The following is a 27,422-nucleotide window of genomic DNA, read 5'->3' as shown; positions in this document are numbered from 1 at the left end:
TCATGTCTTAGTTACGGCCAGGGAGTTTCTAACGGCTCCATATGAGGAAGCTGCAGTGGTTGCTAAAGTTAGTATGGCTTCAACATTCGCATCCTTTGAACTTTCTAGTTCCTCCTCTTCCATGCCTCAAGCTAGAGCTTCAGTGGATTCATCAGCTGTCTCTCAACCCAGGGCTTCCTTTTTAGGCCCCAGTCCCCTCTCAGGAACTTTTTTCGGATGTCTCATATGCAGGGTGGAGGGCTTCTTCTGGCCCTCTAAAGGTTCAGGGTCTTGGTCCATTTGTCAAAGGGTAGTCCATGTCAACTTCAGAGATGAGAGCTCTCTTTGTTCTTCAGGCCTTCCATACTGTTTTCCTTCCAGGGCCTCTCAAAATCTTTGCAGACAATACCACAGTAATGTGGTATGTCAAAAAAGGGGGGAGGGGCACGGTCTTACCTCCTGTGCAGACTAGCTCTTCAGGTTTGGGGTCTGGCTGTCCAGTATCAGATGAGTCTTCAGGCAGTTTATATTCCTTAGGAACAGAAATTTGTGGCAGACTCTCTGAGTAGGTCCATAACAGACTCTTGAGTGAATGGTTCACAGAGATGTGTTTCTGGATATTGTCCACCAGTGGAGTACTTCTCAAATGCAAGAGTCAGTTTACTTAAGTTACAGGGGAAGGAGGCAAACACTCGAGTAGAAAAAAAGAGCCCTATGGCTGACCAGTATGGTGACCTGCCGAATTACACAGCACTGTAAGTGAAAGTTTAACAAATGCTTTTTGTGTGCAACCTACTCTGTTTAAATGCTGAGAGAAACTGATTGCAGTCCCGTAGACACCGTTTTGTAGGGAACTGTAGAGTTCCATCTGTTTAAATGCTGAGAGAAACTGGTTGCAGTCCTGTAGACATCGTTTTGTAGGGAACTGCAGAGTTCAATCTGTTTAAATGCTGAGAGAAACTGATTGCAGTCATGTAGACACAGTTTTGTAGGGAACTGTAGAATTCAATCTGTTTAAATGCTGAGAGAAACTGATTGCAGTCCTGTCGTCACCATTTTGTAGGGAACTGCAGAGTTCAATCTGAGTCACACCAGGTCAGCCAAGGGTGGAAGAGAGAGGGAAATCCTAAGCACCTAGATCTGAAAATCATAATAGTACCTACCTCTTTCGTGGTGAAAGTTTTTAGATGTGTGAATTCTGTCTCTTTTAAAAATGTTGGCCATCATTTAATCCAGTAGCTGTATCCAGAAGGAATTTAACAGAGGTATCTCATACGTAGACTGCTTTAATAAATGCTCAAAGAAGATACAAGTCAGTTGAAATATTCTCCTTGTTAATGTTAACACCTCCAAGAGATGTGTGAGCTGTGCCCCCACACTTATGTTTGTGAAGTCGTTGCAAACTTTGAAATAACTTCAGATGACACACACACACAAACACACACACACAATATATATATTCCACATATGCTACGGATATGCAGAGTTTATTCCTGGACTTTTAACCTATGGCTCTTTTTCTCAGAACACAGAATGCATTAAACATGTTGGGGAAAGCAAGAATGAATAATCAGTGATTGTTCATGTATTTTGGTTTAATGACGAAAGCACAGAGTTAGAAGCATGAGAAGTTTTATGGCACTTGCAAGCCGATTTTCTCGTAAACTTTAAATAATTAACCTGATGCAGCTTCACACTGAAAATAAGTTGAGAAGGTATCTGACAAAGTTCAGGTACTTTTTTTCAGCTTAATGTTTAACAGTGGAGCTAAACCTTTGCTTCAAAGTTACCGGTGCTTGTGGAAGGCGTTCAGGTGGAACAGCATAGCTTTTGAAGCGTCTCAGAGCGTGCTTGGATGTAAGCACAAAGGTGCCCTGAGGGGTTAATGAGTTGAGAGAATGTATTAATGAAAAATAATGGGAGGAACCATTAGAATGTGGAAAAACTTCAGTGTTTAGGCAGTTGTGTATATTAAGCAAGTGCTGCCTAGTGATGTGGGGTAGGGTAGGAAGTGGCTGGTAGTACCAACCAAAGCAACCTTAACCAAGAATTAAAGTATTGGTACACTAAAGTTTGTGAACTAGGGGAAGACACCCTTAGAAGCACAGGGCAACAGCACATAGCTTGGAGTGTGTGCGTATTGAGAAATCCTAGTTTCTTCTTAAACAGCGACTGGGTGACTCGTTCAGGTTGCAGATACTAGATTCCCCCTCCCCTTCATTTATGTACAGGTACTTACTGAATCAGTTGCCCTCAAACACCACTGTAAGGTCAAGCAGGTTCCTTGCCTCTAACACCCTAAATAACAGTTAATGAAATATAGGGGATTGGTTATTAGGCTTACAGTTTCACTCTAAATCAGTTATGTAATGCAAAGTACCAAAATTTACTTTATAAGTTTGTATAGTAATGTATGAATATTTGAGTTAAATATGTAAGTAGTCAATGTTTTAAAATTTAATAACAGTAGAGAGAATTTACTTCATTAGTAATCCATAAATGCAGCAAATAAAAATATGTAATCAAGCAAGCAGTGCAGTTGATAGCAGTAGAAGGCATGTTAAAGAAGCATTTGTCAAATATACTGTTTCCATAAGACTGGCATCCTTCATGCTAAACAAACACTGCAGTCTTCAGATAAAGTAAATCATTTCAAATGTACTATATGATTGACACTGAGACTGGCATCCTTTGAACAAATGTACTATTAAGTATATACAGCAAATATAAGACTACCTTTCAGCAATCACACTGGGAATGCATGTGTTTATAAATTTAGCCACAGAGTCGGGTTATGACTAGTTTATAGGCAGAGACAACCTGAACAAGTCACCCTTTCTCTGTTTAAGAAGGAACTAGGATTTCTCAGCTACAGACTATCTAAGCTGTGTGTTGTCTCCGCTCCTAAAGGTGTTTTTCCTTTGTTCACAGACTTTAGTACACTACTAGTTTACTTCCTTGGTAGAGTTGCTTTGGTTGGTATGACTTGTGTTTTGAATGTCGTCTGGCATAACAATTTCTGGCTTTGTTGCTCTAAGCTTCTTTGGAAAGTGGGTAAGCCGTTCATTCAATTGAGCATTTCCATTCTTGTTTTAATGCTATAAATTTGATTAGAATATTAAGGAATATGCTGGTTTGAGTAAGACTGAATAGTTGATTTATAGTTGTCATATAATGAACTTGAGTTATTTCTGTCTTATGACGTATCCATACTCATCATGGATACCCACACCTCCAGGTTAGTGGCACAGCACAATGCTTCAGAGATCATCTACATGCAACTAACAATGGGCAAAACTGCAATTCAAATTGTAGCTTGCTACAGATCACCCACCATGTCCCAGGACCCCCATTCCGCGTTTCTGGAAACACTGGGAAACATAAAGGTCCTACCAAACACCCTAATATTGGGCGATTTCAATTAACCAAACATTAACTGGGAGAACTACTCAAGTACTAACTCCCTTGCCCAACATTTCCTAGAATTTATAAACTCTAAACGCCCTCGATCAACTGGTCAACACCCCCACCAGAGTTGACAACATATTGGACCTGGTCATCACCAAGATGGGCGACCAGTGTTCCACACCGGAGGTCAACCGCTCGCTGGTTAGATCTGACCATAAACAAATCACTTTGGATATCCACATTCCGCCCACACCCCCGGACAAGGAAACCACCATGAAAAGCTTTTCAAAAGCAAACTTCACGTTACTGAAGACCGAGGTGGAAAGTTTCAACGCCCCCATGCTAAAGGATAACGCTGTCCAAGCTGCAAAATCCTTTACTAATGCATTCTGTGGGCACCTACAAGAATGCATGGATCATGCTATCCCAAGCAAAACCAAGACTCACTCCTCCAAGAAAAGGAAACCAGTCTGGTGGACCCCTGCCATAAACAAGAAGCTATATAATAGGAGGAGGAAACTAGTACAGAAAAGAGTAAAATCCCAAGAAGTGAAGACATCCCTGATCAGTATCAGCAAGAAACTACGATCTCTCTTAAAGTCATCCAAGGCGAGCTTCGAAAAAAAATTGCCAAGGACTCCAAAGATAACCACAAGGCATTCTTTAGCTATGCCAAGAATCTAAGTGGCAATGCTCAGAGCTGCACGGAGTTTGTGCAGAATGGCACAAAATACACTGAACCAACCGATATCACCAACAATTCTGGCAGATAGGTTCAGTGCAAACTTCACCCCCCTCTCACCCCCAAAAGGGCCCATAACCACACCAGAAGAATGTAGAGCCCCTGAAATCACAGACACTCAGGTTACAACAGCCCTCTCCAAAGCCAAAAACACAGCATCAGTGGGACCGGATGGTGACCCAGTCTGCGTCCTACACGAGCTCAAAGACAAACTAACCTCTCACCTAAACACACTGTTCAAGCTCAGCCTCTCCACAGGCTACGTAACCATAGAGTGGCGCACAGCAATGGTTATTCCGCTCCACAAAGGTGGAGCCACAACAGACCTTGGGAACTATCTCCCTATAAGCCTGACTAGCTTGGTCTGCAAGGCTATGGAGCACATCATCATGGAACTCCTTAACTGAGACATTGGAAACTTCCAAACACTGGACCCTACCCAGTTCGACTTTAAGGGCAGATCATGCCTCCTAAACCTGGTGGACGACTTTGAGACAAGTTACCAAGGGTATAGAGGGAAAGGTGGTACACACAGCCTACCTAGAACTCACAAAGGCCTTCAACACTATTCCCCATTCTGGTATTATAGACAAGCTCACCAGCTTGAACATAAACCCCTTTGTCACGAGATGCGTTGCTAACTGGCTCACGGACAGAACCCTCATGGTGAGAGTTGTGGGGGCTAGGTCTGACTCTGAACTGGTTACAAGTGGCGTTCCCCAGGGCTCAGTCCTACGAGGACTTTGGCTGACCAAGTTCGTAGACGACTGCAAACTAGGGGCTATAATTGACTCTCCGGCTGACACAGACATCCTCCAAAAGGGTTTCACTGAGATAGATACCTGGTGTCAAAGTCATGGCCACAAGCTAAATGCCAAAAAGTGCATAGTCATCCCCTTTGGAAAACAAAGTACCCACAAACTACCACATTGGTGGTAGTCTCCTAAATACGGAAAACTTAATAAGGGATCTGGGGACCCTAGTAATCTCTTCTTTGATAATCACATTGCTAAAGTGGTTAGAAAAATCCTTCTATGTGGCCCACCTAATCACAAAAGGGTTCACATCCAGATCAAAAGAGGTCATTGTGCCCCTCTACTCATCACTCATCAGACCCACCATAGAGTACAACGCCCCATTTGGGATGTACCTTAGAAGATACCTGCAAACAGCTGGAAAGACCACAGAAGTACCTCACCAAGAGAATCACTGGCCTCAAACAGATGCCCTATGCAGCTCGAGTGAAGAAACTCCAGTTGTACTCTGTTGCATACCGCCTACTCAGAGGTGATCTCTGCCTGACATACAAGGCCATGTCCAGCCCAGAATTGATGTACATGCTCCACCTAAAGAAAACCTTATCACCTCGAGCCACACGCTCTAGGGATCTAAACCTCACCATAACAATAAATAGGATGTGCTGGAGGGATAGATTCCTGTCCCAGAGACTTCCCATGCTTTGGAACAAGATCCCAATCTACATTAGGCAGAGCTCCTTGCTAACACTTTTCAAGAAAAACCTTGACGAGTGGATGGGAAACAGAAAGTTTACCCCGGGGATCACTTCACTGGCTCTGCTGGTCAGAGGCACAGGGAACTAATCTAAGGGGGCTGCGAAAGCCAACACATTCTGGCTAGGCTTATAAATGCCTTCGGGCAGATAGCCAAGTACCTACCTACCTATGAACCTATTAAATAGGAAATGTTTTGCCTACTTTACCCAGATGTAAGGGTCGTGCTTATATTTAGACATGTTAATTTTGTCATATTGAATCTCTACTTTCTTTCAAAAATTAATTTTCTTTAATGACTCATTTATGCTGTACTTTCACAAGTGCTTTCATAATTCATTAGTTGCTTGTCATTAGTTTTTTTTTTCTGTTGCAGAGAAGCCTAAAATTTAAATCTGAAGGTATCTACTTCTGCATGTGTAACTGACATAATCCCATCCCATTTGGTTTTGGCAAAAAGTGGTTGATTTTTATTCTCCCAATAATTTTTGTACTTGTCTCATATGTGCAACACATTAATGGTCTACTAACCATTGTAAGAAGAAAATGTTTTTCCCTTTTAGTCTGATATTTTAAGACATTGTGGTATGACCAAGGAAAGTTAAAGGCATTCACTGTGGCTATCTGCTAATTCCTATAGACCAGAATAATCCATTTGTGAAGTTAGTTTTTAGAAACGTGAGACACGAGTGGATCTTTGCAAAGGATACTGTGTATACCATGGGTTTAATAGCTTTGTATAAAGTCATCCGTTGCCTGCGTTATTCATCCTGTTTAACTTGGTAGGATGGGGCAGTTTTAAAACAGCTCTCCTGATCTAAAGTAGCATTCTAGTCAGCTGCAAGTAAGACGGAAGTTTCACAATTCTTAACCAGTTTCTGCATCTTCAGGAAATAGCTGCTAATAAAAGATGCATATAATAAGCCCACAGTAATTCTAGTGTGAAAGGTTTTCAAACAAATGTAACTGCCACAGATAGGAGCATGTTTCTTGACAAATTTAATATGTTCTGATTCTTTTGTATAAATACCAAAGCATAAGTTCTCCTTTGAGGTATATTGTTAGCAAAGATGTAGTTTATCTAGAGAATGCTCGTTTAATATTCTTCTCTGTGTGGAAGATTTTCCAGTCCATATATCTCTAGTTAATCACTGTATATTAATCAGATCAGACAATAATAGTAGATGTAACTAACTTAAACTTGTCTTAAGTCAAAAAAATAAATAATAAAAAAATATATAATTGTACAGAATTACGAAGTATTCAAAAGTAATCCAAGCAAGGCAGACAGTTTTCCAGTCGAAAATCCTTTAAGTACACAGACAAACGATCCAAGTAAAACAAAAATAGAGTAATAGTTTCCTCACAAGCTTTCTAAATATAAATATATCTATATATATATATCTATATATATATATCTATCTATCTATATATATATATATATATATATATATCTATATATATATATATATATATATATATATATATACTTTTTATCAGGCAAGGAAGTGGTTTATTGTGCTGTAAAACAGTGTTATTGGTACACATGTTAAATTCACATCCCTTCCCCCATCAGTGTGACATTCAAGTGGTCCTGCCCTACTTAGCTGTCATAATAATATAACCCTTATGTACTTTAAAATTTATAATGATGTGGTACCTCTTATTTAACCAGATGATTAAGTAGATTATTAAGTCTGTGATTTTATCCAAGACAGTATACTACATGGCTGGAAATATGTCAAGCTTAGTCCATTTGGGAATCAAAAAATATATGTAAATATGAAAAGCAACTGGAACGCATGCAGGGTCTCTACTGGGAACACATTTATTTACAACAAAGCATAGATAAGAAGAGACTACCCAGGGGACTTCGATTGAACAAAGGATTGAGAGGGTGGCCTAATGGTTAAGGTGTTTGCCTTATAAACACAAGGTGCAGGGTTTGAGTCTCACAAGGGATAATTGGCTAGGCTTAAAACGGCTCACAAGGGCAGTTAGCTTAGTACTAACCTATGAACCTAAAAGACCAATGTGGAAAAGTATGGGTGATTCACTTTCTAAGGAATGGTAAGATAGTTTAGAGGATGCCAACTACAAACTTATTCATCTGCTAGTAAGGTACAACCTTAGTGTGCAGGAAGCTACAAAGGCTGATGTCACATCTTTAAAAACAACATTGGAAAAGGAGAACCACAATGACCTAGATGCTAAATTTGAGCTGCTTAAAGAAAGAGTGAAAGTATATGAGCAGTCCATTAAAGAAAGAAAGATTAATAAAATGAAATGAGATCAATTGGACAAAGGTGATCCTGGGAGACTTACTAGGAGGTACAATAATAAAAACAACAAAAGGAGAACCAACAACAGACAAGGTTTTAGTTATAACAGGGAATATAAGGGAAAGTATAACCATGCCAGCAGACCTCAACGGGATTTTCCCAGGGGAGATCCTTGCACAAAACCAGACGGGGGCAAAATACAGGTCCACCAGGAGCCCCCCCCCCCAACATCTCATTCCCCACCATCCCAATCCCCTCTAGCCATCAACACTCCGCAGAAGCCTTTGACATCACAGAAGGATCAGGACAGGAACATAAGCCACAGAAGCAACCAGAACAGACAGAGTTCTACAGGACAAATTACAGGACTACCAGGACAACCGGGACCACAGACAGTCCAGCTACCAGGAGCAGCAGCACCTTCAGAGACCAGTTTCTTCAGGAAGACCAATATCGACAGCACAGACAACCACCACACCAATACCAAAGTCAGCACCAGTACCAGAACAAGAACGACCACCACCAGAGCCCCAGAGCTTGTCCCTCTTACCACAGCGAGGAATACTACTACAACCCCCTGAGATTCCAGAAAGCAAAGGAGGAATTCCAGAGGTCTCAAACTTTATCCACGAACCCCCAGGGAGATAGGAGAACCAAACAGTGGACAGGGGTGAGGGAAATGCAGTACCTGGGCAATTCCGACTGGAACCTCTACTACAACCCAGGTCCCAGGCTTAGACAGAGGAACCAGCCACAATAACAGGTACAATAACAACGATAACAGGTGCTCCACTTATCTGGAGCCACTCTGTTAAAGCACTGACTGAAGATAAAAAAAAAACTGCGTTGTCCAAAGGACTTACTTTTGTACCAAGCTACAGGAGTGAGGTTGCTCAGGTACTGATGGACCTTAAAATATTTGTGAGGAAGCGCAACTTAAGGGTACAGTTTCATGGCAAAAGTACTGACATTGAAAATAAGCCCATTGATGAAACTATAAAAAGGCCTAGCAGCTATTGTCCACTACTACATCAAACATTAGCTGCTTTCGAAGTGAAATGTGAGATATGGATATCAGGAAACTCCTTAAAACCTCCTAAGGAAAAAGATTTATAACAACACAGGGAGAAAGAGGAGCATTGATTGAGCTAGGCAATGATAAATCCAGGCGTGTAATGAAGGCAGACAAGGGCGGAGGTATACTTGTGACTGATGCCACTAGCTACATCCAAAAGATAGAGAACATGCTGGATGATAACAGATTTTATGAGTTATTTACCATGGATGACGTAAAAAGAGCATATGAGTTGTGGTACACTAATCTCACCACATGATGGGAAGAAAAACTCATTACTGAAAATCTTTATAATTATTTATGGAGCCCATGCCAACGTTTTCCATAATTTCTTGGAATACCAAAGCCACACAAAAAGAGAGAAGACCCACCTTATAGACTGGTGGTAGCAAGTGGAGGTTCCCTTACTGAAGCCACAGCCATTTACCTTGATTACTTGCTGAAACCTTTAGCAGAAAAGAATGTCATGCATAAGAGATTCAGTGGATTTTTTGAGGAAAATAAAAAAAAAAACATTACAGTGGAAGCTGACAGTATTTTATTAACTATTGATGTGGAATCCTTGTACACAGTGCTCTCACAATTACTGTATAACAGCAGCTATGGAGTCTTTTAAGAAACATAATCAAGGTACACAGGCACAACTGCAAAAGTTAAGCAAGCTCATTAATCTTGTACTGGACTTCAATTTCTTTACTTTCAATGGCAAGCACTACAAACAAAAAACTGGTATAGCAATGGGAGGCTGCCATGGCTCCCAGCATAGTTAACAGTCCTGGGCAAGTGGGAGGAGGATTTTGTGTTAAACAACACAGACTACATGCAGCATATCACATGCTATTTACGTTTTTATTGATGACATCTTTATTGTGTGGGAAGGTGACACCTTGCAGCTTAGAGGTTTTATCACTTATCTCAATCAAACAACCGCCTTCCTGACGTTTACCTCTTCCCATAGCTATACCTCAATCACTTTCTTAGATATGCAGATTTCCAAGGACACCATCAATAGCAGAATCACCACTGATCTGTTCAGAAAACCAACGACTGTTAACTTAGTACTCCATAGTAAAAGTCTTCATCCTACAAAAACCGGGTCTATAATTAGGTCATCGAAACGGCTGAATTTCCAATGATCCAATATCAAACCCAATATCTTGAATGCTGAAAACAGCGAAGTTGCACAAATCTGAATTCTTTCCTAGGGAAAGAATTCGGTTGGCCGTTGTTGTGGCTTTGCCGTTTTCAGCGATGCAGTGAAAAGTTACGGGTTGGGTTAAGGTAAGTGTATGATTGTGCGGATGTTTGGGTTAGGGTGTAGGTCAGGTAAGTGTGCGATAGTGATGGACGTTAGGGTTAGGGGTGGGTTAAGTGAGTTAGGGTTAGGGCGCGGATGAGGTGAGTGTGCAATAGTGAGAATTTGGGGTTAGGGGCGGGTTAAGTGAGTTAGGCAAAGTGAGTGTGCGATAGTGACGGACCTTAGGGGTTAGGGTCTGGGTTAAGGTAAGTGGATAGATGGTGTATGTGCAGTGTAGTGTAGGGTTAGATGTAGCTTTTAAGTGTATGTGTGTGGATTGCTGCTTTTTTGTGTGCTTGTGGTGTGTGTGTTTCTCGGAACAGCGAATTTCTTCCCTGGGGAAAACATTTGCTGTTTTGAGGTTTCGATATTGTTAGGGTTCGGCTTTTGCAGTTCGACGTTATGGCATTCGATAATGAGCCGTTTCGATGATCTAATATAGACCCACAAAAAACAAGTATAATGTAGTGAAGTCCCAGGACTATAGATTAGCTAAAATTACCACAGAGATGGAGCCATTTTTGAGAAACCTGAACAACTTGGAGAATGATTTTCTAGTGAGAAGCTTTTAAAATCAGATGTTAAAAAACATCTTGGAACCCATTATAGAACTGAAAAGGACTGAAGGACCTTCATTGAAACTCCCCAGTAGGAGAATGTTAAGAAATTCCACAGAGAATAGCAAATGCAAAAACAGCTGCATCCTGACATGCACTTTGGATTATCACAGTATCAAAAATGTTATTGAAGGAAACTGGGCCATTGTCACAGGAAACCCTTTTTCTGATTAACATCTTAGGTGAAGCCCCATCCTTTGTTTATAGGAAGGCCAGGAACATTAGACATTTTGTTGAATTTGAACCTAGACCATATGAGAGAGACACTAAAAGATGTGAAGCTAATTGTACATTTTGTATATTTATACAGCAAGGTGATAGTTTTTATTGCCCTTATTTAAAGAAAATTATTAAGACCAGTGCAGGGGTGGGGGGTGACTGTTAACACTACAAAAGTAATTTACAGGGCACAGTGCAATGAATGTGATGCATTCTATGTGGACAAGACTGTAAATAAACTCAAGCGCAGGATTTCATGTCATCTGTCAGAAATCCACTCTAGATGTAAAAATAATGCACTAGCCAAACACCTTTCTCTTCATAAAAGACACACAGGTTTTAAGTTCCAGATCCTGGATCGCATAGACATGGGGGATCTTGAAAGGGATATCCAGAATATTCTGGAGAAACGTGAACTCATGTGGCAATTAAGCTGAACTCTTAGGAAGCCTGGACTAAATTACTACTGTTCAATTAAAAATGTACTGGAACTTAGAAATTTGCCACATTGTTTACATGACTAATTTTATTTTATTCTATCAGTTGGTTTTAAATACCATTTCAAATCAGTTGTAATTTAAGTGTATATTTTGTTTCCATCATCATACATTTTTTCTTATTTTTTCTTTCTCTGGTTCTCTTTTTTCCCACTTTATTCAAGATGATGTGTAATAACAGTACTAATTATGCAATAATATTTTTATAGATAGTTTTTAGGGTTTTTGTACACAGACCTGAAGAAGTCTAGAAGGACAAAAGCAATCTTTAACAATAGGTTGTGAAAACAGAATAATTTTTACAATTGATTTTTATATGCAAAGTGTATGTGTGTGTGTGTGTGTGTGTGTGTGTGTGTGTGTGTGTGTGTGTGTGTATATATATATATATATATATGTGTATATATATATATATATATATATATATATATATATATACATATATATATATATATATATATATATATACGTATAATTTTTTTTTTCTTTTGATTGCCAAATTGTCTAAGGTTGATATATTTCCAGCCATGTAGTATATTATTTTGGATAAAATCACACACTTAATAGTCTACTTAATCATCTGGTTAAATAAGAGGTAGCACATCATTATATTTTTTTTTTTTTTTTTTTTAAGTACATAAGTTATATTATTATGACAGCTACTAAGTAGGGCTGGACCTGCTCGCATGTCACTGATGGAGGAAGGGATGTGAATTTAACATGAGTACCAATAGCATTTTATTTTACAGCACAATAAACCACTCCCTTGCCTGATAAAAAGCGTGTATGCATGTGTGTATATATATGTATGTGTGTGTATATATATATATATATATGTATATATATATATGTATATATATATATATATATATATATATATATATATATATATATATATATATGTATATATATATATATGTATGTATATATATATATATGTATGTATATATATATATATATGTATATGTATATATATATATATATATATATATATATATATAAAATGTATGTATTTAGAAAGCTTGTGAGGAAACTATTACTCTATTTTCATTTTACTTGGATCGCTTGTCTGTGTACTTAAAGGATTTTCGACCGGAGACAAGACCGCCTACCTTGCTTGGATTACTTTCGAATACTTAGTAATTTTGTACAATTATATATTTTTTATATATATTTTTTTTTTTTTACGAGTTTAAGTTCACTACTACTTCTACTACTATTGTCTGATCTGATTAATATACAGTGATTAACTAGAGAGATATATGGACTGGAAATCTTCCACACAGAGAAGATGTTCTTCGTGTTTCACTGTTGCAGTCATCACGTTTGGGTTAACTGCTTGCAGTAGCCCTAACTCGGCCTGATTATCAAAGTCTTGGGTCTGTTGCTGTCTCATCTTCCGTGACGTCAGGTAGTCAGGGGTATAAAGCATGCAGCCGATGCCATTACCCCAGTCTTTCTTGTCGTGCGGTGCCCGAAGCAGAAGCAGTTCGCAAGTGCCGGTCGGCCGACTCCTGAAATTTTCGTTTTCGGGTTTCAGAACCGAAGTCTTCAACTAAAGTGAAGTACCCCGTTGGGGAAACTTTTTCTTGCTCTAAGCCGATGTCAGTAAAAGTCAATAATTGTATTTCTTGTGGAAAGCAAATACCTCATAAAGATTTTCATTCGTACTGTATTCCTTGCCTAGGCCCTGACCACGACGTACCTCGCTGTCGGTTTTGTGCCTTATTTAAACCACAAACTATTCGTCTGTATATTTTCGCTTCTAAATATTTTGGTGCTCGGTTCAATTATCCAGATATGTCTTCGGTGAGCCACCTGACTACCAACATTCTGAAAAAACCCAAAGATAAAGACAGAGGCTGCTTAGGTCCAAAGCTGCTGACGACGCTTCTAAGCTAGTCGCCAGTTCGCTAGTACTCAGTGAGGTGCTTTCGCAGGCCCTGATACTTGCTACTTCAGATTCGCAGGCCTCTACTGAGACCCATTCAGAGTCCGGTATGCCGTGAGATGCTTCAACTGTGGAATCTGCGGATGTCTCTACCTTGGATGGCACTGCAGCTGCTGTGCAGGAACTGGCTTCTGAGGGTGTTTTCAGGCCTACTGACTTGCATATTAAACCAACGCCATCTTTTTCTAGGCCTAAAACTCTGAGCCATGCCTAGGAAACTGCCCAGACTGCATGGTCAGGCCTCTATGCCTAAAAAACAAATGGTAAGATAGGCTGAAGACCTTATTACTTTAATCAGGAGAAGCCAACCTTCCCCCTCTAGGAGACCTAGGACTGAATTTGCTTATGATACTTCTGACCAACATTGTGAAATTTGTCGTCTCTGATGACCACGATTTACCCTTATCTACCTATGAGGATTCTAATGCAGAGGACTCTATTCCCTCTGCTTCATCCCCAGAGGATTTTTCTTTTGGTGAAACCGTACATACTCTTGGGGAATATTTTCACTGGGAAAGCCAAGACTACTCTGATTCTAAAAAGAGGCTTAGAGATTTCTTACTCCTGCCCCAACACAGGCCTTTAGCTATCCCTCCTGTGCTGGACATTGTTGACAATGTCTTTTCGGAATATATCTTGGCCCCTGACTCTCTACCTCCTACTCCCAGAAAACCTGATAGATATTAGGGTTCCTGATTCTCATAAGTTCCTTCTTAAAAATCCTACTGCGGACCCTGAGACCATTTCACAGGGACCCAAGGGCATTAAGGCTACTACTGCTAAAAATCCTACCCCCTCTGGTAGACATTCCAGGGCCCTGGATAGATGGGGTAAGAAGGTATACACCTTTGCAACCTTGGCCTTCAGGACCTTAAATTGCCAGTTTCATATGTTAAAGTAGCAGCATATTATTGGATTGTTTAAACAGAAAATGATGTTGATTCCAGATTGCTCTGAAAATAAGGATTTACAGGGTTTAATGCATCCTGCTGAACAGGTTGGAAAACATACTTTGCAGTGTGGTTTTGATTCACTAGAGGCATCTTGCAGGGCTGCTGTCACCAGGTCTGTACTTAGAAGGCATGCTTGGCTTAAGGAGCAGTCTTTGCCAGATCATGTTAAAACTAAATTGCTGGATGCTCCCTTAAAATTAAATCAGGACTGCCTGTTTGGCGACAAAGCAGAAGTTCTTAAAAAGATGGAGGAAAAAGCTAAATCTATGCAAACTGTTAAAGATTTCTTACAAGTGCAGCCTCCTAGATTTAGTAGGCTTTGGCCCTCAAAAAATTGGTCCTTTCCTGCCTCATCCAGGCCTTCTCAATTCAAACCCAGAACCAGCAGAATACCCAGGCTTCAGTCCCAGGGGTACACGCAGGACTAAGCAGTGGGGGGACTCCCACTTCCAAATCAGGGAGTAGTATAAGCTGTCTCAATGACTTAACTTTAAAACTTCCAAGCACTTCTCAACTGACTGCCCCTTTAGTGGGAAAGATTGCTCTGCAAGCAAAAAACTGGGAACTCATTACCCAGGACAAATGAGTTTTAAACATAGTTTCCCAAGGGTACAGATTTCACTTCCACACGCTACCAACCCCAAACGGTTGGCCAGATCTACCCCCAAATCAGTGGGCAGAGGCTCAAAAGCAAGTACTCTCTCTCAAGATTAAAGGCTTTTCACTCTGTGTACCAGAAGTTTTCTACTCAAGACTTTTTCTGGTACCCAGAAAAAAGAACTTATGGCATCCTATCCTGCACCTGTCTATACTAAACACCTTTTTGGTGATTCCAAAATTCAAGATGCTAACTCTTCAGCTGTTGCTTCCCATGATAGGCAAAGATGCCTGGTTGGCAACACTGGATTTAAAGGAAGCCTACCTGCACAACCAGTCAGGGAATCTTGCAGAAAATACCTGCGCTTCAAAGCAGGCTGCGTGCACTATCAGTTCGCTGCAATGCCCTTTGGCTTATCTACTGCGCCCAGGGTAGTCACAAAGTGCCTGGCTCCAGTCATTGTATTTTGCAGGCAAATAAATATTCAGGTATACCCATACCTGGACGATTGTCTAATTCAGGCAGAAAGCCAGGACCACTTTTGAATCATCTGGCATTTGTACAAAAGGTGTTAACTTGTCTGGGCTACACCATAAACTAAAGAAATCACATCTGGCATCCTGTCAAATTATATTCCTGGGAGCAAGCTTGACCACAACTTCCCAAATGGCTTTCCTCATGGCAGAGAAACAAATTCGAGAAACAAATTCATGTGACAACTTACTTCAAACTAGTGGCCACAAGAACCCTGCAAGGCAAATACTGCAAGCCTTGGGGTTCATGGCCTTTTGCATTCTACTAATTCCATATGCAAGACTGACTGCATATGAGGAAACTACAATGGTATCTAAAAAGCCTATGGTGTCAACATTCTCAGGATCTAGAAGCAGTGATTCCTATCATACCTTACCTACGGTTAGAATTCCTTTGGTGGGCAGAGGCCTGCCACCAAAACAAGGTACTGCTATTCACTCTATCCCCTGCTGCCCAAACCCTAACAGACGCATCAGACAATGCATGAGGGGCTCACCTGACTGGGAAGTGCATTCAGGGCAAATGGAACCCAAGTCAAATGCACCTGCATATCAATCAGAAAGAAATGTTAGCTGGTACGGAATGCCCTGACAGCCATCAAGGACCACATTCTTCCGGGACAGTTAATGGCAAAGACAGACAACACTACTGTTATGTGGTACATAAACAAGCAGGGGGTACCCATTCTTACCCCCTCTGCAGACTAGCCATGGCTGTGTGGGACACAGCCTTGAGCTACCAAGTGCATCTACAGGCTCAATTCCTGCCAGAGAAACTAAATACACTGGCAGACGAACTAAGCAGAAATCTCATGGACCCACACAAGTGGAAACTGGAACCAAAGATTTTCAACATGTTGATCAACAAATGGGGATCCCGGATATAGACCTGTTTGACTCCCCCCAGAACTACCAATTGGACACATTCTGCACAAGAACTCCCCACAAACAAGCTTGGAAAGTGGATGCTCTGTCCTTCAGATGGAAAAATCTATCAGTTTATGCCTTTCCTCCTCTGCCTCTCCTCTCCTCTCCAAAGTGCTACTAAAGATCAAACAGGACAAACCAGGGATGGTACTGATTGAACCGGACTAGCCACGTCAACACTGGTACCCCCTCTTGCGCAGTGTGTCCCAGCTGGCCCCATGGCACGTACCTCAGACCCCTACCCTGCTGTCTCAGCAGGGGAACCAGATTTTGCACCCCCAGCTTCAAACCCTGAACCTGGCAGCCTGGCTAATTACCTAATCTCTCCATTACCGTCCCTCAGTAAACAAGTGTTTGATGTCATTTTGGAGGCAAGGAGGCCTAGTACTAGAAAATCTTATGCTGAAAAATGGAAAAGATTCTGCCTGGGACCATACTCAAGGGATGGCCACAACAGTGCCCAATTTACCTCAGATTCTTCAATACTTAACTGAGATGCTTCACAAAGGCCTTTCCTTTTCCTCCATCAAAATTCAGGCCGCAGCCATTTCAGTTCATTACAACACAGAACCTTCCCTCTTTTCTCACCCACTGCTCAAGCAGTTCCTCAGAGGGAAAAAAAACTTAAGACCACCCAGCAGAGCCCCAACTCCAGCGTGGGACCTTTAATTTTGTATTGGAGAAACCCCCCCTTCCCTCTTTTGAGCCAGCTGCAACTGCAGAGTTAAAATTCCTTTCTTGGAAAACAGCTTTCCTTTTAGCAATCTCTTCAGCAAGAAGGGTATCTAAATTACAGGCCCTGGTGATGGGTCTACTGGTAGAGGTGGAGTCACCAGGTGTGACAGTATGTGTTCTGTTGGTGAAAGCTGGGAGAGTTTATCAATGATACCTGAGTGGGAGATTGTGTTACAGGCTTTGGCTAGGTCCTGATAGGTGGTATGCGCACTGCCTTAACTTCATCCAACGCTTTGGTGACTTTCTCAATGAAGTGTACCATGTTCAATGAGCATGATTTTAGAGTTGTGGAGACAGTTAGTTTTTATAGATTCAATTCACTTGCAGTATTCGATTGTGAATGTAAACACTTTTTCAGATATTTAAAGCTTAATTCTTGATTTAACTTTTGTTACTTAAACGAAAACTCTGCCATCTCCTACAGTTTAGCTCTATCCTTAGGTTGCTTTTCTCCCTATGATATGGTTCCAGTATCGTGTAGGTCCCAGTAACCTGCTTGTACTTTATAAAACTTTCATTTCCTTGCCTTGAAATCAAAGGTCACCTACATTTATAAGCTTGACTTCATGTACTTTGCCGACAAGTTTATCTTCGACTACATTACCTACCACAGACACAGAGAAATTTGTAGTTTACCCTGTGAGAGGTACCGTTGTCAATGCTAGATAGGCAATTAATCCTGCTACTATAAAAAGACAGAAAGCTGTGAAACTTTTTTCCATTGTCTTTATTACAGATGAGGAAGAGAACTTACTGTGATTCACTGCTGCTTCCACTGTAGCCATGCCTTTTATAGCAAAACAAAGCAGTTAGGTTTAAATGCAGTTGTCAGTTCTTCTGGCAGTTTTACATAAGCAACATCAGGGTATTGAAATGCTAAGCTTTAAATGCTGGCTATTTGTACTTTATATATTAAGATGATTTAAATGTAGTATCAAAAAATTCTGTGACATTTAGAGAAGTCTAAAAATATTTTTTCTTATTCAGTATCAATGCATTTACCATTTTCAATACCCCCCAATTGCCCAAACCAGGATTGCTCTGCAGAGGAAAAGACAGGTGGCCTTATCAACTAGGTGCACTGGTACTGTTTATAAAAAGGTGTTCTATACTTTTTTTGTGACATCCTTCCAGAGAAGGATGTATAGCTGGTACACAAATCTCTGGTAAAAGACTCCTACTGACTGAGTCGGTCCTTGCACATTGCATTCTGTTCCCCTTAACAGTTGTAGCTGTCAGCTGTACAAGCTACACTAAGGATCATTTACTGGAATGAGAATTTTCACACTTCAAAATAAGTATGGAGAGGGTCTGTCAGTTTCTTTTGAACTAGAAAAGAATCCCTTTACAAAAGCCTGCTATTTAACTACTTTCTTTTGCTGTACGATGCTAAGTTTTAACATAGAACAAATGCTGAAAGAGACATAAATGAGACTCATGCTGGGAAATATAGAAGCAACTCTGTCAAAGAAGGTGTGTTACATGACAATGCTTCACACTCCTTCATTTGATCTTAATGGCGTGATAAAACACAACTTTCTTGTGTCTAGCATGACTTGTATAGAGAGGACTTGAAATGTATTCTGTGAAGAAAGAATGAAAGCAAGAAAACAAGATCATGTTACCCTGGCAGGCCTCATCGATGACCATTTTGTGAGAAATGCATTAAAGTTGCAAAAGACGAACACTTGTAGTGGTTTTGAAGGATTTAAATATCTCAGAAAACAGATACAATAGAGAGAGAGAAATGCGTTTTTTGAGTTTTAAAGTGGAGTTTTCCTTTAACGGTGCTTGCAACATGCTACCCTTCCCACCCCTGTGCTGACATGCATATATTGAGGCAACAATGACAGAAAAAGAGAGCTTATTTGGCCAGTAACTTTTAAGCTACTTAAAAAAAGATGATGTCTGTATTGCAGGCAGTTGAGTTTTTTTGTGTGTGGGGGGGGTGGGGGGGTGGGCTTTTGTATGTATGCCCAAAACACTAAATTGTGGTTTGCATAAAGTTAAACTTCTTCCTGCATGTGGTGATTTATCAGTATTATAGCCACAAGCAAATGACTTGTATGGACCGCCTCATCAGAACATAGCAATGCCCATTTTGCTTATGCATGCAAATGCAGCATTGTTTTGACAGTAGAAAGGATATGATTTTGACTTTCATGTCTAACAAAAGTGAACTGGTAGACTTTGTGGATGATTGTGTTTATGTAACCAGCATTTTGTCATGTTACACATAAACTAGATAAGCAGCTGTTCTAGAAATAAAAAAAATGAAACATTTTTAGTGTCCCTTTAGTCCATACTACTGTATAGTTCAGAGATTAGTTGTGATCTTTGGACTTGGTTCTTGTTATAATATCAAAGACTGGCATTTCAGATGCCCTTAATTTTGAAAGTTGATAGCTTTATAGTATTTCTTTGAGCCTTCTGAAGTGCAGAGATCTCCACACATAGTGTATGTAAAAGTAGGAGGTAGGGGTGCCATAAGGGAGTGCTGTCGTGCAGTCTTCTGTTAAAAGGGGGGGATCAGAAGCCCCATTTTCAAAATTCTATTCTTTGCAATTTCATTAGGAAGCCCAGAATGCCAAAAGTCCTACAGAAGGTGCTACAGCAGTAGTTTAGGGGGACAAAGCCCTAACTATATGACCCAGGCAACCTAGGTCCGATTAGGCACTTGCTGGCCCAGCTTGAGGGCTGGCCATTCCCATCCTAGTGGGGAGAGGGTGATTCCTGGCCATCTCAAGCCACTGCTCTCAATCACTACTGAAGCACATGGGCAGACTTGAAGGGGGGGGGAGTGCAGGGAACAATGTTGGGTTCGTATTGCTGCTGTTTAACCCCTTAAAATTGCTTTAAATTTGTTTATTTTTGTTAGTATTTTGTTGCCGTTGTAGTCCCTCAGTCTGCCGGTTATTACCATTGCTACAGCCACAACCTTTCATGTTTACTCTGTGAAAAATTCCCAACTACATCAAGACCACCATCCAGGCAGACATCAGGTGTTGATACTTCAAGCTTTAACAGTTTTACCCATGTTTATGCCTGTTTACATACCTAAGGTATAGGAGTATAGTTTATGAAGTGAGGATGTTTCACATGATTGTGTGATGCAAGCCATAAGCTGTCATGTTCTTGAAGGTTCTATGGTTTCCAGTTGATCGATTGATGAGCTTGTGCTTTCCAGTACGTGACCATTTGCCCTGTCCCAGGAGAATGTGACCAAGGTAAGTTTCTTTATTCTACTCCCTATATGACCCTTTCCCTAGTTATTGAACCAGTGGTCAAACAAAGGTCACCTGGGTTATAGTCAGGCTTTATCACCATGTTCCATGGAACAGGCAAGAAATATTGCTTTAAATGGAATCTTGGTTTTCCTCCTCTGGCAGTTTCTTTGTAAGATAATATATTACACATATAGTAATCTATAATTTGAATGTAAAAGACAGCCCCTTTATATTGTTTTTTAACTTCCTTTACAGCCTGAACCACCACCTACAAACAAGTGGCAGCTGGAGAACTGGTTGACCAATATGAACCCTCAAAAAGCATCACCAGCTTCATCTGTTGATAGCAACATCCCATCATCTTTAAGCTACAAGAAAGAGAACCATGAACAAATGTCTGGTAGTAGTTTTGGGGACCAGTGTGTGTCTAAAGATTCTAGTTCTTCTGCTCCTGGAAGGGACTCTAGGCCATCACAGAAAAGCTCTGAGAGCAGCAGAGGACGACAGAAATCCCCTGGTCAAAGTGATAGCAGTATGACACAGAGAAGGACAATGGGGAAAAAGCAGCCCAAAAAGGGAGATAAGGGAGCTGTCGTTGAAGAACCAAGAGGTGGACTAAAGGTTGAAAGTGAGACATCTTCAGAAATTTCAACTAGTATACCTTCAAATCGGCACATTGCAGCTACAAAGGGATCCCGAAAACCTAGCATAAAGAAAGAACCCAAATCTTCCCCTCGACCAGCAGGAGAGAGGAAAAAAAAGCTTCCTTGCAAGCCCTCCCAAAAGTCCAAGGAATTTGTTGAAACAGACTCCTCTTCATCTGAGTCAGATGAAGATGAAAGTCTACCTTCTTCTTCACAGACTCCTAAGTATTCTGATTGCAATAGGACTCCTGTAAGTAAACCTTGTACAGAAGAGGAGGATAATTTTTTCCGTCACCGAATATTCTCTCCTATGGATGACAGAGGACTTCTTTCTCCCCTCAGTGACCATGATGAGAGGTACTCTGTACCATCACTTATTGTTAAAATTAACTTGAACCTTTTGTCTAGAGTACCTGGAAGACCATACAAAGAAACTGAGCAACCCAAAACTGAGAAGTGCTCACAAGACAGGCACGTAAGAGAGTCGCAAAAATCATCTTCAGACAAAAGTTCTGTGAAAGGGAAGAGAAAACATAAGGTTAGTTGTGCTATTAACGAATAAGAGTTTTATAACAGCATGATGTATTTTTTCTGCAAAACACATTTTTCAAAGGTTTTAATTGTTATGTAGAAAGTTTTTAAAGTTTTGGTTAAGATTGTATTGTAGTATTTCCAGTGTTTTAAGAACAGCTGTGTTTGTACCCTTGATTGAATATTTTGTTAGCACGGCAAACAGTACTGCAAAGGGAATGAAAAGAATACCATTGCTGGTAGTAGTAGATAAACTAGTATGCCATTATTGTGTATAATGTTCAGCCATTAATATTCAAAATACATAAGGCTAAAAGTTAAGGAAAAAACTAAACTATACCAGAGTGACGTAACATAACGTTTCCTGCAGGGTACTTTGTGACTTGACTACAAGTGTTACTTAACAGTTAAAGATGTGTCTTGCAGGCTGTCACATGAAGTAAGTATTTTTGTTTTAGAATCATGTCAGAAGTAATAGACATATTTAAAGTAAATTACAGCAGTGCAGTAATGCTTTATTTTTGGTAAATCTCGTCTTGTACTGACTAATATTTTGTGGTGTTAGAGTATGACCAAAAAAAAACCTTTCATGGAGGCAAAATTAGTGTTCACTTTTCCAGGTTTCTAATTTTTTTTCCCATGGAAGTCATTTATAGTTGAGAGCTAAAGCTGTTTTGTAAGCGCTTCTATTTAGCTTTACTATTGTAATTTAATAATTGATAGTAAAGCTGTAAATATGATTTTTAATAGCTGTATTGATCGAGTTGAAGTTTAAGTGCATTTTAAATAATATGGCAGAAAGTAGTAAATTAAAAACAAATTCTAAAGGAAAAAATACTTCACAGTATGAAATGAGGAACATACGTTTGTAAGCAAAATATGTAGAGTAGGAATAACATCACAAGCCTATAAGAAGTTGTGAAGCATTTTCTAAAGAGATCGCAAGATTCCTTGTTTACTTCTGGTGACAGAACTGATTCTACTGAATGTTTTAAGCATTCTTCCATTCCTTCATTAGAGTTAAGTTGTAATAAGCTTACTCAAACTGTCATATTTAAACTTTTTAATAGTCTTCAGGCAACCAAGTCTTATTTCCTTAAGGCTTCCTTTTCCCTAATCGAGAAACATTCCAAGAATTCTTGCCTGTTTACAGTTGAAAGTGATGAATTGTTTGATTTATTTTGCTGATTTAATGTTGTAACACTTTGGAGAGAATTAAGTTTATCCAAAGAAAAGCAGTTTCTTCAATTTGTAAGAGTTGTGGTATTTTTTTTTTTTTTTTACCTGAGGCACTATTAAAATCTAAATGTCCTTTTATAGATCATATCAGATTTTTTTTTTTTTTTTAAAGTTTCTTGTTTTTTTTTAAACATCTTTATTAAATAACTGAAGTAATGACATGGGTGTGCTTGCCATAATAGAAAAGAAAAAAAAAACGTGATTTCTCATTGTCATTCCTGTATCTCTCATGATTAAAAGCATATCATAAAGGCTCTCCCCATCCTGTCTTATACTACTCAACTTGTACCCACCAGAACCTTAAATTTTCCTCATAATTATGCCTACCTTTCTCCCTCAAACATCTCTCTCACTTTTCTCTCCTAACATCATAGTACACCGTCCCCATCCACCCTACTGTTTACTTCTCCAGCAATACCAGGAGTGATATTTCATGTCCTCATTCGACTCTTCCCTCTCCTCTAACACCACTAACTTTTTCCCCCACTTTACTAGTACTTTAACATAATGCTTTCCTTTCTGTTTTGCAGTGCCTACATAACACAGCTCTAACTCATTAGTCATAACTCCATAACCTTCTTATCACTACCGTCACTACCTTCAGTCAGTAATAACGGTCTGCACTGATTCAGAAAATTTTCTTCTCTTGCATCTCAACAGTAAACCTACTAGTCATACCAAAATCAGTACTACTTATCATTAACATGTAACTTAGAAATGTAAATGTGCTGGAGCTTTTCTCCCCGGGCCTCCGCTGAAAAAGGACACTGCCCAGTCAGACTTTCCTGGTCAACAAACAAAGACAAATATATAAAATAATAAATTCCATACATGTTTAGCTTTTAACAATCATCAATCATTCTAACATTACATAAATGTCTCATTTCCTGCTTCACCTTAAACCTCTCTTCCTGCTAGTCATTACCCTGCTTGTGCCGTTCCCACAAATTACATGTATTTCTATAGAATCTGCTCCTTCCCTTTTGTAAAGATCCCACCTCTAGTTTATGTATTGCTTTTACAATATTCAGTACTTCCGTTAGAGTTGGTTTAGATTTTGGTTAAGATTTTTTCCTAGTTGCTTTTCAGGAAGTCAGTTTTATTAAATTTATTAAGTCCTTGCTATGTCTAAGCAGTTCAAATACTGTAATCATTTCTGTAGTAACACCCATTTCTTCTGTTTCTGACAAAGTACTTTGTAGGGAATTTTAAAAATCTGCTAACACATTGCACTATCAAAAAATACATGTTTCTTATTACCTCTTTCCTCTTGTATCTTCAGCATTTGCTAAATACTTGAGGAAAAATTCCCTGGTCTGCTTGAGGTAAAAAGATACCTTTGCTAATTGGTTAGAAGCAGAAATCTTAAATAATTTTGACTTTGTTACATACCTGGGAGCCACACAGCTGTCCTTCCACTGTTCCTTTCTGTCTTACCTTTCCAGTCTATTTCTAACTTAGTCTGATTTAATCTTATTGTTATCATGTAGTATTTTATAATATGTGTATGTATATGTATATATATATATATATATATATATCATATGAAATATGTATATATATATATCATATGAATTATCTCCTTTTTAACAGGAGCTTCTGTTCTGTACTCAGCTAAAATACCAGAGATGGTCTTTCACTTAGCAGTCTCCCATTTCATGTGCTAGCCTCTGCTGGGGGGCAGTCTCTAACCTGTATTCCAAATTTCTGCTTGGTCTCACACCACTTTTATTCCCTTTCCCTCTCTAGTTATTTGTTCTCAATACCTTGGTTCCTTTGATGATTTTTTCTCCAGTAAATTCCCAATGCCCTGTTGCCTGTTTTCAATACATACTTGCAGTCATCCCTATTGGCAAAAATCTCCTTTCTCCATTCCCATGTTGGCTTGGTTCTTAGAATACTTTCTGCCACTTTATGAATATAATCTGTATTTTTTTATATCTTTAATAGGACTTTGTATGCAGATTTGTATCTCCTCAATTCTTGGACTTCCCCAGGTCGTCATCACTTTACACTTTGATTTGTAACCTCCTGCTTTTGTGTTATGTACATGAGCCTTAACTGTGTAACTCTTAAAATATCCATTCAAATGAGGCAATCCTAAACCACCTTGTTCTGTGGGGTGGGTGGGGTGGGTCAACTTATTCTACTGAACGCTTGCCATCTTTTTCTCCCAAATAAATTTCTTAAACTGTTCATTAATTGTCTACAACTTTTGTGGTTGATAAAATATGCCTGACCTGTCTATAAAACTAAAGGGAGTAAAACATTTTAATTGTCCGTATCTTATTATCCTTATCCATAATGAAGAGCTTCCAGTTCCTCAGTTCTGTTATTTTTTTTAGTCTTTCTTTTTTTTCCAGACACCTTTATTGAATTATCACTTGTGACATAGGCAAATTTGCATTCATATAAAAGTAATCAAACTATATTAAAATAAACATTATACTTTACATATATTGCTATACATCATTTAACCTAAGCAATATTACATAAATTATTCAATTAAACAAGACACATCTTTATTAAACTATCACTTACTACACAGGCAGTTATACATTTGTATAAATGAAAACAAACCACACCGGGCACAATCCTAGTCGCAAGCATTTTACACCACAAACCATATTCCCACTCCAAGTAGCAAACATTGTACATCACTTAAAATCTACCCAATCTTTCTCACTCAAACATTGCATAGCACATTAAAGTCCTGCTGCTTTTAGATCTCATTCCGGTCTTGTATGTATTGTTCCCACAATTCCCATTTTTCCTATGTAGTTTGCTCCATCTCTTTTCTGAAGATCTCAGTTCCAGTTGTTTTATCTCTGTTACTATATTCACTACTTCCAGTATAGTTGGTTTGGATTTTGATTTCCATTTTCTAGTAAATGCTTTTTTTGGCAGCCACCATTTAAACACAACAAGGCTTTACGATGTCTAGGCAATTCCGATTCTGTGTCATAGTTGAGACAAATAATCTCCCTCATCAGACCAATCTCCCCACCCAGCATCTCCTACAGGGCATCCCACACTGGATCCTTCAAGTCCGTCAGCTCACCACACTGCCAGAAAATATGCCCCCAATTACCTCTTTCTTCCCCCTTACCCCTCCAGCACCTACTGTCTGCCTGAGGAAAAATTCTGTGGAGTCTACGTGGGGTATAAAAATATCTATGTAAACATTTCCAGGCAAAAATCCTAAATATTCTAGATTTTGTTGCATATTTGGGAAACCTACATATATCCTCCCATTGTTTCTTTGTGAATTGCTTATCCAGTGTGTCTTGTCAATCCTTTCTAACTTCCTTTGATTGATTTTTATAGTTATCATGCAATATTTTATATGCTGTACTAATTATTCCTTTTCTAATGGCAACTTCTGTTCTAGATTCTATTAAAAACTCTGCCGGTACTGGTCTTTCGTTTAGGACCCCCATCCCATTATCTTTTCCTAGGGAAAGCAGTCTAGATAAATTGTTGGCGTCTTCCCATTCTGTCATCTTTCCCTCTCTAGTTATTTTCTCCCAATACTTTGGTTCATTTGTCAGTTTTCTCCAATAAATTCTGGCCCCCTCTTGCCTATTGTCTGTATCCCTAATTGCAGTCATCCCTGTCGGCAGAATCTCCTTTCTCCATTCCCGTGTTGGTTTAGTTCTTAGAATACTTTCTTCTACTTTATGGGTACAATATTCTGCATGATTATTATTCTCCTTAATGGCCTGCATCCAGAATCTCAGTCTCTCCTTGTTTTTGAGCTTCTCCTGTGTTTCATCATCATCCCTTTCCACTTGGAATTAGTTTTCTGCTTGTGCTATGTATAGGAGTCTTAACTATGTAGCTCTGAAATGCCCTTTCAAATTGGGTAATCCCAATCCTCCCTGTTCTACTGAACAATCATTTTATCCCACTTGACTCTTGCCGTCTTCCCTTCCCAGATAAGGTCCTTCAGTGCTTTATTGCTACCCACAACTTCTCCTCTGGTTGATAAAAATGTCTGACCTATGCATAAGACTAAAGGGATTAAAAACATTTTAACTGCTTGTATCTTGCTATCCATAACAATATAACAAAGTTTCATTTTCTCAATTTTTGTATTATCTTTTGTTTAGTGTCTTCCCACATATCCTTAGCTGCCACACAAGAATAATTTTTAATCCATATTCATAAATATTTAATTTTGTCATGTCCCGATAAATGTGAGCATTGCTGAACCAGTTCTAAGGTTTATAGGTGTTTTCTAGGTTAATGACCAAAAGGGCCTTTTTAAGACTAGCCATACATCCCAAATCTCTGACAGGTTCTGATACCCTTGATAAGTGTAAGCATGGGCTGAGGGATTAACCATTTACAGGTTACTTATGTACATTAGAGACATAGGTTCCAAACCAGGGATGAATTTCCGTTTTTCCATCCAGTTGTCCAAGTTGCACTTGAATTGGGTTAGGGAGGAACTC

General features: G+C 39.4%; 1 protein-coding gene across 1 annotated transcript in view; it reads left to right on the top strand.

Moving 5' to 3' along the window:
* Positions 1-27,422, top strand: part of AFF4 (AF4/FMR2 family member 4) — a 2,373,445-nt gene that overhangs the window by 1,078,949 nt on the left and 1,267,074 nt on the right. The window contains exon 11 of the mRNA XM_044069901.1: positions 20,807-21,733. Coding sequence (XP_043925836.1) covers positions 20,807-21,733 — 927 coding nt within the window. The remainder of the gene's footprint in view (positions 1-20,806; positions 21,734-27,422) is intronic.

The sequence above is a fragment of the Protopterus annectens genome, chromosome 4.part0 (genome assembly GCF_019279795.1).
Source record: "Protopterus annectens isolate FY-2018-M chromosome 4.part0, PAN1.0, whole genome shotgun sequence".
Classification (NCBI taxonomy): domain Eukaryota; kingdom Metazoa; phylum Chordata; order Ceratodontiformes; family Protopteridae; genus Protopterus; species Protopterus annectens.
Note: the sequence above shows the minus strand (reverse complement) of the source record. Positions and strands in the feature narration are given on the sequence as shown.